This window comes from Cydia splendana, chromosome 27, assembly GCF_910591565.1.
Source record: "Cydia splendana chromosome 27, ilCydSple1.2, whole genome shotgun sequence".
In the NCBI taxonomy this organism is placed as follows: domain Eukaryota; kingdom Metazoa; phylum Arthropoda; class Insecta; order Lepidoptera; family Tortricidae; genus Cydia; species Cydia splendana.
The window spans coordinates 2,105,971-2,122,023 of record NC_085986.1 but is presented as its reverse complement, the minus strand read 5'-3'; the positions used below and the strand labels follow the sequence as shown (position 1 = coordinate 2,122,023).

General features: G+C 37.5%; 3 protein-coding genes across 3 annotated transcripts in view; 1 reads left to right on the top strand and 2 right to left on the bottom strand.

Annotated features, from left to right (window-relative positions):
- The window catches only part of LOC134803801 (serine/threonine-protein kinase BRSK2), a 49,631-nt gene extending 48,978 nt beyond the window's left edge, over window positions 1-653 (bottom strand). Inside the window, exon 1 of the mRNA XM_063776638.1 lies at window positions 273-653. The gene's annotated coding sequence lies outside the window, so the exon portion shown is untranslated. The remainder of the gene's footprint in view (window positions 1-272) is intronic.
- A 2,094-nt stretch (window positions 654-2,747) lies between these two features.
- LOC134803785 (uncharacterized) lies at window positions 2,748-5,679 on the top strand. The gene is made up of 3 exons (XM_063776621.1): window positions 2,748-2,787; window positions 3,662-3,908; window positions 5,454-5,679. The coding sequence occupies exons 2-3, from the start codon at window positions 3,663-3,665 to the stop codon at window positions 5,595-5,597; spliced, it is 390 nt and encodes a 129-aa protein (XP_063632691.1). The 5' UTR covers window positions 2,748-2,787; window position 3,662; the 3' UTR covers window positions 5,598-5,679.
- Window positions 5,680-6,524: 845 nt separating this feature from the next.
- On the bottom strand, window positions 6,525-7,846 carry LOC134803858 (zinc finger protein 808-like). Its single transcript, XM_063776683.1, has one exon. It carries the CDS (start codon window positions 7,576-7,578, stop codon window positions 6,592-6,594), a length of 987 nt encoding a protein of 328 aa, XP_063632753.1. The 5' UTR covers window positions 7,579-7,846; the 3' UTR covers window positions 6,525-6,591.
- Between the last annotated feature and the right edge of the window lie 8,207 nt (window positions 7,847-16,053).

Below are 16,053 nucleotides of genomic sequence, written 5' to 3'. Positions count from 1 at the left end.
AAAAACTAAATATATACTAAAAAGTAAATTTTATTTCGTATTTTGATTTATTTGATATAAATATGGCGTCTGTTTAAAGTATGTTTTTGTTTATTTTTGTATAAGTTTATACCTTTATTTAATTAGATTTTTTTTAATCCAATCACAATGCGTTTATGAACGATTTTTAAACTGCATTTTTTTAAATCTTTAATTGTAAAGGCACTGATATTTCTATTATGCTTCGAGTTTTTATTGTTATATATTTTATTTAAACACTTCGTTGCACTTACTATAAATAAATTACACTACATATATACGTATATGTACACTGTAATAACACAGTCCGCATTCACGGGACGTCACGAGAAAATCAATATCTGTTTTCACTAAAGTCCGTTTTAAAAACTAATTTAACAACACCCGCGAACGATTGAACGCGACGATCCGTCACAGACATTTCAATTGATATTTTTTTTATTAAAAAACTTATGTGTGTTACATAATAATTGTGAATTTGGTGTGTTTTCGGTGCGGCACGGAGCGCGCGGGCCGAGGGGGCTCGGGGAGGCTCGGGGGCGGTCGGCCGAGGGTGAAGAGTGAGTCATTAGCCTCGAAGGGGTGGTTCTGCGTTTCGTTTCACGCATTTTATTTTAACACATTCTATTTCATTTGTTTTTTTTTTGTGCTCGTAGTATTAATGAACATATTGTATATTTAAAGCACATTTAAAGCTAACGTATAATTTAATAAATTATGTAAAATTAAAAAAGTCTTGTGAATTAAAAATGTGCATGCAATGTGTGTATAGCCGTTGGTAGTGATTTTCATATTTTTTCTTGACAATGTTATTCATTTTTTTAATTTCTGCTTTGAACTTGTAATTTAATGTCATTATTAAAGAAAATATGTTTTTATAATTTCCAATAGGATCGAGGATATCTCTTTTTTTCTATGTCAACACTGACACACAAAAATTACCTTTCCACGCACGGTCTTGTGTCCGGATGTCACTGTTAGAAATAATTTAGGGACGAATTTTTATTTTGAATAAATTAGTTTTTCGTCCGATTTTGATAAATTTGGATAAGTTTGAAGACATTCTCATTCTGGGCCGAATAAAGAACTTTAAAAAAAAAAAATATGTATTTTCCATTGCGTTACGGAAATACCATATTTTCGTAATTCAAAGGAAGATTTCATAGGGCATAGAGTAAAATAGTGCTTTTTTTGTACAGAATAGGGAACTCTATTCTATGTATATAGCTACCAAATTTTATCGAATTTAGACGAATAAAATAACAACAAAATAAAAATCGGTCTTTTCAGCTATTTGTATATTGTGTATTTATAGCTGGTCAAGCAAATCTTGTCAGTAAAAAAGGCGCGAAATTCAAATTTTCTATCGGACGATATGTCTTCGCGCCTACATTTTTCAAATTTGCCGCCTTTTTCTACTGACAAGATCTGCTTGACCAGCTATATATCTACCAATTATTTCGTTGATTGAAAAATGAACTTAACTATTCATCTACTTATAGAAAATTTACTACGCAAAGCCACACATTGTGCGTCTACAAAAAAACGTTCTTTATAATTTTTTAAAATTTTATTTAGGTATAAAAAGTTGGTCAAGCAGATCCTGTCTGTAGAAAAAGGCGGCAAATTTGAAAAATGTAGGCGCGAAGGGATATCGCCTCATAGAAAATTTGAATTTCGCGCCTTTTTCTACTGACAAGATTTGCTTGACCATCTATAGGTACTTTATGTCATACGTACAGTAAAGCACAAAGAGCGGACTAAAATGCCAAAACGAGTAGAGTTAGACCAAGAAAATTTAAACGTCAATTTAAACGTCAAATTTCTATGGAATTATGACGTATAAATAACACTTGCACTGCGTGGGCTATCAAAATCGCTGCAGACTTTTTTTTACCTACATTAATTTATTGCACACAAAAACAAAAAAAAAATGGCGGATTGAATGCCTAACAGCATTCTCAACCAGCCATTATCATTATATTAAATATGTACCTACCTACTTTTTATTTTCGTATACAAACCTGAATATATTAGTAAGTATACAATATACATAAAATACCGTAATGTCAACGTAAAGTATATGCGACCGCCATTAGCAAGTCTATTTTTATGCTAATAATGATACCCAATGAACTTATAATGAATGCCCTGAAGTTTTATTAATTAGTGTAGCTTTTGCTCCCAGTTGCTGCCAACATTTTGTATATAAAAATTGTGACTAACAAGCGTATGTCCCGTCTGAAGGTTTGACTAAAACTAAACAATTGTTAAAAGTGTCTTAAAGTATGACGAATACTTATAAAAATCTATTAATTTTAATGATTTTTAAGATGTTTCGAAAATATATCCACCAAAAATTATGTTTGTTGTTTTGTCTAATTAATTGTAATACTAATGGACGTCAAGCTCGAAATAAAGATATGTATTTCAATTTAAAAAAAAACCTACTTTTGATGCATAAATATAATGTACCGCACATAGGTATTTCTACCACGTGCAGGGCGGAACATCACCGATAATCATTTATAAGCACCTCTCCTCTTTCCCCTTGAAACCCATACTTCTCCTGTAGATAGTTTCATAAATATTCGTGCTGTTTCAACCGTACCCAGTTTACCCTACTGTAATGGAACGCGTCTTAAAGTAAATTAAAAAATGTTGCAAACCCCTGACTTGTAATGAAACCTAAATTTGTTTACGTATTTTTTTCCATCAGTTGTATTTTTATAATCGACTTGTTTGTATCTTGTGTATAAAGAAAATCAGGTAAAGTATTTTTGTTTTATCAAACACTAGCGACCCGCCCCGGTTTGGCACGGGTTAACAAATGATACACCTAAACCTTCCTTAAGAATCACTCTATTGATAGGTGAAAACCGCATGAAAATCCGTTCAGTAGGTAGTTTTTGAGTTTATCGCGAACAAACATACACACAAACAGACAGACGCGGCGGGGGACTTTGTGTCATAAGGTGTGGTGATTGTGATGATGTACTTACTTATTAAAATATTTTGACGGTAACTTGTCAATGATAATTTACCGTATGTAAGTATGTATGTAATTAGTGGGTACATAGAGGGCTATTGCCATAAGTAGTAAATTTTGTAGTTACGGTGCATTTACTGCCATCTATCGACACACGATTAAAACTTAAAATAAAATTGAAAATGTATAAATTAATCAAAATATGTATACGGATAAATGATTTTTAATTTTTATTGTTCCATACTGCAATGCTCTTTCACTGATATGTGTTAAAATTGTTAAATATCAAACGCTGTTGTCAACGCCATCTAGCCGAAAATAGGCCAAAGGTATGGCGCCATCTATTCGAGAATGACTTTTTGTTGATTTCCAAGGCACGTTTTTTTCTTAGACTTTATTTATCTTATACGGAGCTACATATATCTTTGGTACTACTATGGGATCAGAAGGTACGGTAAATAAAATTAAAGATGCGTGTTCATTAGTTGGTGTTTACTATCAGACTAATCTTACGCGCCGAGCGCAGTCGGCTCTAACTTTATTCTATACCTATATATATACTACGGACACATAATATATGTTATGTTATTGTGGTGACGGGGAGGCTCGCCACAATAATTTATTTTAGAAATTCATTTATAAATTTGTCCTCAGAATGACGACCACAACGCCATCTATATCTATAGGCAAGCATAGCCGCTACTTCACCACCGTCACTCCCGAGCGCTTCGCCGTGCTCCGCAGCCGCTTCGACCAGTTCATCGTCGAGCTGGAGATGGACGTGCCGGTCGTCAAGGTCTTCGATCAGCTGCGGGACGAACAGCTGGAACAGCTGGCCGTCATCAGGGAGGTCAGCCGGACGCTGCAGCAGAAGAAGGATGACGATATCTTAAAGGCTAAGGTGAGATATTATTTCAGAAAGTCCCTAAAGTTAGACCTAGAAAAGTCTGCAGCGATTTTGATAGCCCACACAGTGCAAGTGTCATTTTAAACGTCAAACTTCTATGAAATTATGACGTGTAAATAACACTTGCACTGCGTGGGCTATCAAAATCGCTGCAGACTTTTCTTGGTCTAACTCTACCTATTTTAATTTCAACTCTTGTGCTGCGCGTGCAGCCAGTAGGGAGACACTCCTGACTTCGGGCAAACTCGGCTCCATTCAGCTCAGCATTGCTCCGAGCAAAAAGAATAGATAGTATAGAGGGGTCCTGTCATTGTAAATTTTGTAGTCACTGTAAATTTACTGCCATCTATCGACACACGACTAAAACTCAAAATGAAAACGTATAAAGTTATCAAAAAATGTATATATATGGATAAATGATTTTATTATTTTTATATCATTTTGATCCATGTTCATTCACTGATATCTATGTGTTAAAATTGTTAAATATGAAACGGTGTCGTCACGCCATCTAGCCGAGGATAGGCTAAAGGTGTGTGCGGCATCTATTCGAGAATGACTTTTACTTGAATTCCGAGGCACGTTTTTTCCTTAGACTTTATTCGTCTTATACGAAGTTACATATGTCTTTGCTCCGAGCAATTATTAGGTATTGACGTCCCTTTGCGTGCACGACCACAGATAAGATAATTACTTGAATTTTGACAACCCTAAATAGTCGAAGGGGATAGTGCCATAAGTTAGAAAGGGATATCATGATTCGACCCTGAATCGCTGTCAAACTTCGGGTTTGTAGGAAGTGTAGTCCTTTCTGTACGGTAGTACTATTACTTATTCTGTGGTGCAGCGACCGCTGCGCTGCCAGCAGCGAACCATCGAGTGCACGTCGGTGTACAGACAGAAGTCGGGGTCGGAGGCAGAAGTCGTTCTGGCCGAAGAGTGTTTTTGTTTTCTTAAAAATATTCCCATTTGTCTGCGCCTCATGTAAGGCAGCGGTCACGTGGGGCGGGGACAAATGGGAATACACCGGTATGGGAGCGGTGTTCCAATAGGTTTGGGCACAGAATTTGTGTAAGAATGTCCCTATAATAATAATAAAAAAAAAAAAAATTATTATTTATCTGTGGTCGTGCACGCAAAAGGGAGCCAAGTGGTGCCAACCCTAATAATTGCTCGGAGCAATGCTGAGCCGAGCGGAGCCGAGTTTGATCGAAGTCAGGAGTTTCGTACCCCTGGTTTGGGGTTCGATTTTTTAGTTTTTCCTTCAAATTAAACAATTGAAGTTTCTCTTGCCGATGCTCGTCTGCTGTGCAGAAAGAATACCTAATTTAATGTTGACATCGTAATTTTTAAGTTTTACAGTTTTACTAATTAATTGATTCTTATTCTATTACACTTTTATTTAAATTCGATAAACGATTGAAATCAAATTATTAATCATCAAAATACTTGCAGCACATAACTTGTACAAATCCATTATTGATAACAGCGCCATCTAGCGGCGAGTAGCAATATTATTAATATGTTTTTTATTTACAGCAAGCGGCCGAGGAAGCTGAGAAGAAAGCAGAGGCTGATGCAGCAAAGAAAGAAGAAGATAAGGTGGAAGAAAGCAAAGAAGGAGAGCAGGTGGTTAAAGAGGAAGACAAAAAGGAGACTGTAGCGGCGTTGTACTCGCAATAAATGTCTATTAAAATTATTATTCTATTTATTCACGATAAAATATAAGATAAGTTAATAAAATATAATTGTTTTATTTAGAACAGAGTAGTTTTTTATTCGTAAACACACAGACAACATATACATAAAAAGAACATAGTGTCAGGAAATGGCCCCATCTGAGCATGTTGCTGGTGACTTCCAGCGCTGATCTTCTGATGAGACCATCAAGTGAGAAATAATCACGGAAGGTAACAGACAAAAAAATAAAAAAAATAAGCCGAATTGCATTCTTAGTACAGACGCCATTAGATATATTGGAGCCGCCATGTTGCTCACAAATACCTGAACTATTCTCAAGTCTATTGCCAAGGCGTTAGAGTGGGTGTTCAGATGTTTGTGATCATCTTGGTTGTTCCGATATTTCTGATGGCGAGTGTAGGGGCCTTATTAAAAACTGTTGTAAAATGTAGATATCTATTATATCTTTATATTTCTGTTAGAAATAGAAAACCAGTAATTTTCAATTGGTTTAACCACAGACTACTAGGCAGGGTCACTAGGGTGACTGCTATACTTATCGGCCACTCCATAGTATAGTAAGGTAAACAGTTTTATTTAATTTTAAATTGTTAGAATTTTATCTGCAGTATTTTGAACATCTATCTATTATAGTTTGTTTTTTTAGCATTAGAAAAAAGGTAAAACAGTCACAGCAAATATGTAACAATTATTAATCTTATATGATTATTTATACTCTTCTGCTTTCATAAGCAATAGTTACGGATTTTTAAAAAGCATTTCAATTAAAAGACACGTCAAGATCGCTTACCTTCCTTCTAATGCTAAAAAAACGAACTATAGACTAGTGTGGCTAGTTTGTTTTGCAATTTGTGCATTCAATGACTCATCTAATACAAAAACCAAGGTCAGGTTAACAAAAACAACTCCTAATGGTTAGAATAAAAAAGTATAATTATATCCAATACATGATAGGTTACAGATTAAAGTAATAAAACTAAGAGTTGTCCGTCATAACATCTTCTTCCTCCTCTTCCGGTTCAGCTAGGTCCGGGTGGCAGACGCGTATATGAAGGTTCAAGTTAATCTTTACGATAAATGATTTTCCGCAGGTCGAGCATTTATAGGGCCGTTTTACATCATCATCGATGTTCGGAGGATGAGCGCGGGCCAAGTGTGTGCGCAGAAGTGACGAGTGCATTGTCCGGTCACACTGCGGACACTTAACCAGGCAGTCTACGGGCTGCCCCTCATGAGTAAGCTTATGCTTCTCCATAGTTATCTTCGATACAAACAGCTTGCTGCATATATCACACTTGAAATTCTTCACCTTCGTGTGTTTCTTCATGTGAACTTTAAGACAGTTCTTAGTCGGAAACATCTCATCGCATTTAGAGCATTTGAACTTCTTTATATCGTTATGTAGCTGCATGTGGAGCTTTAAGTAAGCTTGCCCGGTGAAATTTTTGTTGCAAATCTCACAAGTAATAGTGCTGGTCGCCGAATGAGTTTGCATGTGTGATTTTAAAAACTGAGCTGCCACGAAACTGCGGTCGCAGACTTCGCAAATGTACTTCTTGGAGGTGACACCCTCATGCTTACTGCGGTGGATGTCCAAGTGATACTGACTGTTGACTTTGACGTCGCACTGATCGCAACGGAACTTACGACGTTTCTTCGCAGTCTCCTTGTGACTCTGCGGCTCGGGGTCACGGGAAACCGGCCCGGAATCCTTGTCATTCCCGTGAAACTTCTTGTGCAGCATCAAATACTCCATCCCTTCGAACGTCAGATCACATACGTCGCAACGGAACCTGGAATCACCTTGCGAGTAATTGACTTCGGACCCGTTGTAGGCTTCCGCCATTTTTTCTCGCTTCACCGATTGACGATTATCGCTTGATTTCTCGCCGCCGGCCGGCTCCATCATGCTTTTCATCCAATGATGGTGAACGCCAACGCCAACGCCTGACTTTGCCTCCATTTAATGAGCGACGCTATCAGAGCATCGCGACGCAACGCAACTTCGATATTGATCCGTAATAACGGGTACGTGTAATCAAATTCGTGTACGCGCGGCCCGTCGTTATAGAAGCTTTAATTGTGCATTGTTGATATGATTTGCACCGAATTTTACAACACACGGGGCGAGACACAAAAGGAAGCCTTGTTACAGTACCATAAATTCCAAAAGAGAAGCGAAGCGCGTTGGTTTTTTTTTAAGCGGTTAATGACAGTGATAACTTTTTAATTTTGACACAGTTATAGTTGCCAGAGTAAAATTCAGGTCATTAATTTTCAGAGGATTAATTTAATTTTACTGAGTTGTACCAAAGTTGAAATATTAAATTATAATAAATAATGGTAAATTATAAAAATAAAATAAGCTATTCCACAGCTTAATGAAAAATACAAACAAAAGTAAACAATGTAATGCAAGAAGTTTATAACAAATATTGACCATTTACGCTGGCCATAGCTGGCCATAGACGCACGGAACGGGACGTCGCTCTACACATGCATAGTGCCGTGTCGCTTGCACATGTCATTCCGTGCGGAAAATTCCGTGCGTCTGTGGCCTGGGTTAGGTATGCTCTCTCTCTTTCTAAAGTTAAAACATTTGAAATTATTATAGCTGTAAATGCAAGGGCATCGTCCTGCAGAAAGAGACAGAGTGTTTTTTATGGGGTGAATAACCTTATCTGAAACGTTTTTATCTGAATTCAATCTCCAATGGGTTTAGCTCCAATAGCCGATTATATTCGCGTGCGAGCTACGAGCTGAGCCGCGAGCCGAGCCACGAGATGCGAGTGTAAGCGGTGGGCTCGTGGCTCGTCTCGCGCTCGCCTGGCTCGCGTGGAGGAGCGGTTTTTTGGGCACGAGTCAAAGGGGCTCGCGCGAGACGTGCGCTTTCTGTTTACATTCGCGTTCGGCTGTCATTCAGTTACAAACCGTTTTTAATTTTTTTTTTTTTAGACGAGCCGCGAGCCGCGAATGTAAATAGGCTATGAGAACTTCCGTTGCAAGCAACAAGCCCCCTCCACACTCGTGCGCGAATCGCGGCGCGAAGCCGCGAACGTGAGTGTGTAGTCGATTTTCGTAGACAGCGAAATCGACTCCACACTCGCGTTCGCGGCTTCGCCCGCGATTCACGCACATAGTTTGGAGTGGGCTACAGACCAATCCATAGATATATAATATACAGAGATGACGTCCAAGCGAGCTGTCAGTGGGACCACTTTTGTTTAGTGTACGATTAACAATGTGGCCCACCTTGCTGTAGCCATGTCGATAAAGTCATATCGATAAACTATCGACATTTCTTGCAATTATAATTTTACTTCAAAGGTTTAACGATACCTAAAATGAACAAAACCGCTTTTATTCTTTGTTGTGGTTATCAGATCACAATTTTATCGTCACGCCCCAGCAGGGAACCAAGGGAAAGTTCAGATATTTAATTAAAATACATAAATACCTACTAAAATATGTGTTCCGCAATAATTGAATTATTTTATTATATTCTAATATATTCATTATCCATTACCATTTCAATTATGTTTATGTTTACCGAAGATATTGAAGCTTCAATTAATCGCTATTTCGTTCCGCTGTGTAGCGTTTATCGATATATAACATGATTAAAATCGACTTTTCACATCCCTAAAAGAGCACACATATACGCTTTTACGCACACATGCACAACCCGGGTCTACCTATAAAGGGGACACCTTGATTTGAAGTCCATCTTGTCAACAGTATGGTTGTCCTTTTTTATCAAACGGCATTTTTAAAAGAGCAAGGAGATAGAAATTATACTAGTTGCTGCGCCGTCAAAGAGAACAGACAGCGTTGGCTGCCGTCCTAGTCTAAAAGGCAGTTTTTCGACAAAAGCTAGTTTCGAGATAATCGCAAAAAACCAACCCAAACATCTTTCTTGAATTTCTACGAAACGGAAAAACTTTTTCCATTTTTTCTTTTTGTAGGTGGTAGGTATATATATGTACTTATTTTAGGTATTTATAGTATGTTTCTAAACAGCTCAGTTTTTTTTTATTTTATAAAAAAACACTTTAGATTAGTATTAAGCTTAAAAATGTGTAGGTCGTACTAGTCAAGAAGGCGGTAAACATGCGTTATGCGGCGTTCTAACTTAGTTACGAAGTAGAAACTAGGTAAAAACGCCGTATATGTCACATGCTGCCTTTTTGCTTAGTAACAATGAATAATTCCCACTTGAAATTCTAAGTTAAAAGACCTTATAGCAGCTATTCGGCCTTTTTGGTTAGTATACTAGGAAAAATTAAGATTTTGTCCAGATTTTCGACTAGAGTGCTAGTGTAAAAAAACGTATACCACCAAAAACACCGAATATACGGTTTTATAGATTAGTATTTATGGAAGAAATGGGAATAAAAAATAGACACGTATTTTAAATGTTTATTTATATACGAACAAAAAACGCCATACTACTAGGCTATTATTAAAAAAACGAGATCCAGTGATTACTTTTTGGATTATAATCTTAATTACCATACAAAATTAACACATAAATTGGGTTATTCCCACTAGTTACCATCAAGTTGTTACCAGTGGTAACTAATGGGATTTGTTTCCCAGTAGTTACCACTGGTAAAAGGTGGGATTTTTTCCCCAGTAGTTACTACAATTTTGTTAGGGTTCAATAAAGCCTCTATTTTTATAGTATTCTACTTATACTGTTTTTATTACTATTTAACTATAACAACTTGATGGTAACTAGTGGGAATAACCCGATTTATATGTTAATTTTGTATGGTAATTAAGATTATAATACAAAAAATAATCGCTGGACCTCGTTTTTTTAATAAAAGCTTAGTAGTATAGTGTTTTTTGTTCATATAATAAAAAACATTTAAATTGTACTGTAAAAAAATGTTGGTGGTAACTACTAGGGAAAAAATCCCACCATTTACCAGTGGTAACTACTGGAAAAAAATTTCCCAGTAATTACCACAAAACTGAGTTGGTGGTAGCTACTGGGAAGAAAGGTGGGAAATAAATTTCCAGTAGTTACCACTGGTAACAACTTGGTGGTAGATACCTAACTGGTGAGAATAACCCCATAATATGTACAAATTTTTAATGTGTACAGTCTTTCTGATTTTATTTGTATCATAGGCTAGATTTACTCGACTCTACTAATGACATTACATGTACTTCTAATGAGCATGAGCAACGAAACTTAAAAGAGTCCGCAATAAGCTCAGCCGAATAATTACTTCCCATAAAAACGGAGATTCGTACTCATTTTAAAACAACGTGTTGGATTGTAATAAATTGCACACACAAAAACATAAGGTATATCTATACCAATACCTAATTAGTTTATATTCCAACAAAACTAATTAAATAGAGGAAAAATAAGTTTTGTATGAAAAACTTATATTCGCTGTATTTTTTTTATTATGGTATCTGAAGCTACACATTAATTACAGGCATAGATATACTTTATCCTTTAGTGAGTACAAAGTTTTAGAGCAATCTACCTAATCGTTTTAAAATGAGAGCGTAACTACGTTTGTATGGAGATCCCAGCTTGCTGCTGACTTAAATCTTAGCAACCATCTATCTTTGTAGGTGACCAGTTTTCGCATACGCGTAACTCACAATAATACATAATGTTTTACCGAATTCGTGGCATCTCTAATAGTTATTTTAGTTTGTTATCAATAGGCATCGAGAGTTTCATCGCACGGTAAGACGTTAGCGAGTTGTGTAGTCTACATTAGCAATAAAATTAAACTCGTATTAATTCCTGCACATACTCTGTCATTTATTTAATTCTAAAACGCATTTTAGCGGTTGTACCTAATTAAAAATCAGATTCAAATTTTTCAAATTGGAGAAAATTGTCAATCGTCGCCTGGTCGATTTCCTGGAGCGATACTCCCTGCTCTGGGACTCTCAATATGGCTTCAGATGCCGCAAATCAACGGAAAATGCAGTTGATCACCTAACCAGGAAAGTGACCACTTCTTTAGATAATGGCTTAAAGTGTGTAGGAGTATTCCTCGACCTCGCCAAAGCGTTCGATACTGTGTCCGTGACGATACTTCTAAGGAAGTTGGAGCACTACGGTATCCGGGGACGTCCACTCCAATGGTTCCAGAGCTATCTCACGGGCAGGTATCAAAGTGTTAAGATCGGAAATGATCTGAGTGACGACTTACCAACTCTTTTCGGGGTTCCCCAGGGTAGCGTCCTAGGCCCTACGTTATTCATCATCTACATGAACGACATTTTCTCAGTCAGTGCTTCTACAGGTGATCTCATATGTTACGCAGACGATACAGCGGCATTATACTATGGCTATACATGGCAAGAAGCCCTACAAAAAGCAGAAGCAGGAATGAATACCCTGAAAGACTGGCTAGACAACAATCTACTCTCCCTGAACATCAATAAAACAAAATACATCTGCTTCCATAAAACCAAGGCCTCTGAACCAAATCATCCAACGTCACTATATGTTAACGGTTCATCTAACTCGCTGTCGACGGACCCATCAGTAAACTCGATTGGCCGTGTGGAATGCGTGCGCTACTTAGGCGTGGATATCGATCAGCATTTCTCCTTTAAACATTATATAGCAACTCTTTCTAATCGTGTAAGGAAGCTGACGTATGTAATGCGCCTGCTCCGCAACTCTGCTGATCAGCGGTTCCTAACACTAGTGTATGTGACTTTGTGTCAGTCTATCCTGGGATACTGTATATCGGTCTGGGGTGGGGCAGGTATTACAGCGATGCTTAGCATAGAAAGGGCACAAAGGTCAGTATTAAAAGTAATGTACAAGAAGCCCTTCCAATTCCCAACAAACCAACTGCTGTCCGAAACTAACACCCTCTCAGTCCGCCAGTTGTTTATCCTTAAGGTAGCCACGATAATGCATCGAAACACATTAAATTCGCCCGGTTACGCATCGTACCGCAGTAAAAGGATCTTCCGCGTCCCTCAAAATAAGACGAGAACGCCTTATGCAAGACGCTTCCCACAATTCCTCCACCCGTTTATTTATAACCACATATCAAAACGCTTCAATGTACAAGATATGACAGTCAAAGAATTTCAGACCATTGTTCGTATGTGGTTAATCTCTCTCTCATACCAGGCAACAGAAGATATATTGAAACCTTTGCAGTAAGCACAACATCTCTTTTTCACGTACACACTCACACACACAAACACACTCACACTCACACACACACTACCACGCTCGCACAGCTTATACCCTAAGTTTATAATAATAAGTTAATAACATAGATTGTTTGTTAGCTTTTAAAAATAGTTTAATTTATATTAGTTGTTTTATATTTGTAAATTCGCTTTTTATCTGTATTTTTTTCGCATCATCTTATTGATAAATCTACTGGAATTTCCTAGAGTCCTCACGACACAGGCTTGACCTAGTGTGAGGGCTACTGCTAACCAAATTGTAATATTTTATGTGAAACTGTTTTGTTAAGCCTATGTGTCATCTATACCTGGTAACGAAATAAATTTTTTGTATTTTTGTATTTTGTATTTTTTTTGTATAAAATTATTTTTCTATTAGATTATAAACTCATAGCTTTTACTATTTTAACATACAACTATTACCTAATACACAAACATACCAACTTATTTTAAGATACATATTGTTTTTTTATAAAACCCACTTAGGTATTTAATGGCCTAATATATATATAACTCTCAGTTGGTTTTTGGATGGACCCAGGTTCCATACAAAGATGCCCATGGTCCTTTGTCCTGGTTATCTAAATACTTAGGCGGAAAATGTTATTCTGTCCATAAGAATTCTCATTAAATTTCCCTTTAAAACATTTTTCAATAAGATTTAAACTCTTCGTAATGTCAAATACCTACTTGGCTTATAGGGAATTAAACCCGATACAATTAGCTCTAATATAAATTTGATTTTATTTAAATAAAAGCAGTAAAACCGTCGAATGAAAAAATAAAACTTAAACAACGCTTGCTGTAGAAAAGTACGTATGAACAATTTCATCATCACAAACTACGCTAGAAAGACGTATTTGCTGTCGAGCGTAAGTATTTGCGAGGCAATTTTAAAGTATATACCTTGATAAAAATGATAATACTCGAAGGTACTGATTGTAAACACTACATATTATTGATAACATATGATGGTAATGCAATAATAAAGTATTTTTCGTACTTTGGCGTTCGGTCAATATTTCGCGCGCAAAATGCCACCTCCGCTCGCATACCGGCAGCCACAAGCCTGCGCTTGCGGCTGACGGCTTTTACTTAGCATAAGGGTGTCTTTCGGCGTGCGGGGAGCATGACGAAGGTTGGAGCATATACTGCGTTATAGACTAGTTCTTCTTCTTCTTTATTAGGGGCTATATAAGGCTCCAAAGCCTATGTATCACTGCGACCATTCCTGATCTATTGTGATCGCCACCTATTACAACTCTCGATCCAACCCTGCAACTTCGAATAGCTGCAGGATCCTTTTGGTCTCGAGAGACTTTACCTCCTCCGGGCGTAATATGTGTCCGCCCAAGATTAGGTCACGAGTACGCATTAGGCAAGGGCACTCTGTGAGGATGTGCAAGGGCGTCTCCTCCGCCTCCATGCAGAGTCTGCACCGCCCTATGTCACGTTTCCCCATGGTGCGCATGTGCTTATTTAGGCCGCAATGCCCGGTAAGCACCCTTACCAAGTTGCGCAGTTGGTTCCTAGACAGCGCTAAGGCGTTCGAGGACGCCTTTTTGCTGAAGGCCTTGATAAGCGCTTTGGAATGGTTCAAACCTGTTGTTTCTCTCCAGAGTTGAATGGTTTTGTAGTGACAGTAGGTCTTTAGGGTGAGCCGCGTTAGGCTTTTGGGGATACCACAAAAGGGCTCAGGACTGTAGTTCTTCCCCTTAGCCCCTGCTCGCGCGAGTTCGTCGGCCGATATATATAGATAGACTAGTTAGACGCACTTTCAACCATTATAAAAGTTTGTTTGCGTTTAATACGACGTCCATACAAAATAAGAAGAACGTATAACATTTATACGTTTCTAAAGACTATTATGGTGACGTAAAAAAGTTAAGTGATACTAGGCTTAAATGGCGTATGAGACATTTAAACAAAAAAAAATACTATACGATTTTTTAGACTAGTATCAGATCTAAAATTTTGCTAAAGATCCTAATCTTAAAGCACGTATAGCGTCTTTTACGTATTTTTAGCCTAGTTTTTGGCTTATACGTTATTTTAGGCTAGACATGGTGGATAAGATTTTACGCAAACCAGAGCATAAAAAAACGAATAGCTGCATATACGTTGTTTTAGCCTGGCTTTGTCAAATAGTCGCTTTTTAGACTAGGAACGATTAGAAAATTAGTGCAAATACGGTCTTTTTACGATATTTTTCTCGAAAACTAAGCCACTTATCGGAAAACGGGCCAAAGTGGTCGATGCATCTCGATCTCTACATTACGAATATCACAAAAAGTCAATTTTGGCAAAATGTCGAAAAACTGCCTTTTAGCTTAGGAGGGCAGTTGGGGCCTTGGACCAATCACAGAACATTGTGATAAAGTTAAATGACAGCTATCAAAATTGGCGTCCGGCTGCGACTTGTATATTCTGTGAAATTTAGGGTTACCATATGAAAAAAGTGGAATATCCTTATTCTGAGAAACTCAGACAATCGATAAGACCATCTCTGTACAATTGGTTATATCCTCTAAGCTGTACAACCCTATTTTTCATTTCTTTTCTGTAAGTTCAACTAGTTCAACTACATCGGATGAAAATGATAAAGAGGAGTAAATAATAAGCTGAAATACTTTTTATTTATTTATTTATACCCTATTAATTAAAGTAAAGCGGTAGTGGCTGAGTGCATATAACGTCCGACTTTCAATCCGGAAGTCGCGGGTTCAAATCCTGGCTCGTACCAATGAGTATTTCGGAACTTATGTACTTTCGCTGCCGTCACAGTCATGGGCGTAAGGTGAACAATTATTCACTATTCATTATTTATTATTATACAATAGCTCTTGTAGTAACGTAACGGCCAAGCCTCATATTTTGACTAAAGTCACAGAATAAATAATAGTACTGCCGTACAGAAAGGAAATGTGGAAATTTCCTACAAAACCGAAGTTTGACAGCGGTTCAGGGTCGAATCATGCTGTCCCTTTCTAATATATGGCATTATCCCTTTCCGCTATTTAGGGTTGTCAAAATTGAAGCCATTATCTTATCTGTGGTCGTGCACGCAAAGGGACGTCAAGTTGTGTCAACCCTAATAATTGCTCGGAGCCATGCTGAGTCGAACGGAGCAGAGTTTGGCCGAAGTCAGGAGTTTCGCACCCCTGTTAAAGTGTAGAGTTTGAGAAGTTAGGGATTGTAGAGTTAGAAGCTTGGCTCTACAAGAGATCTGATAACTTTTCGA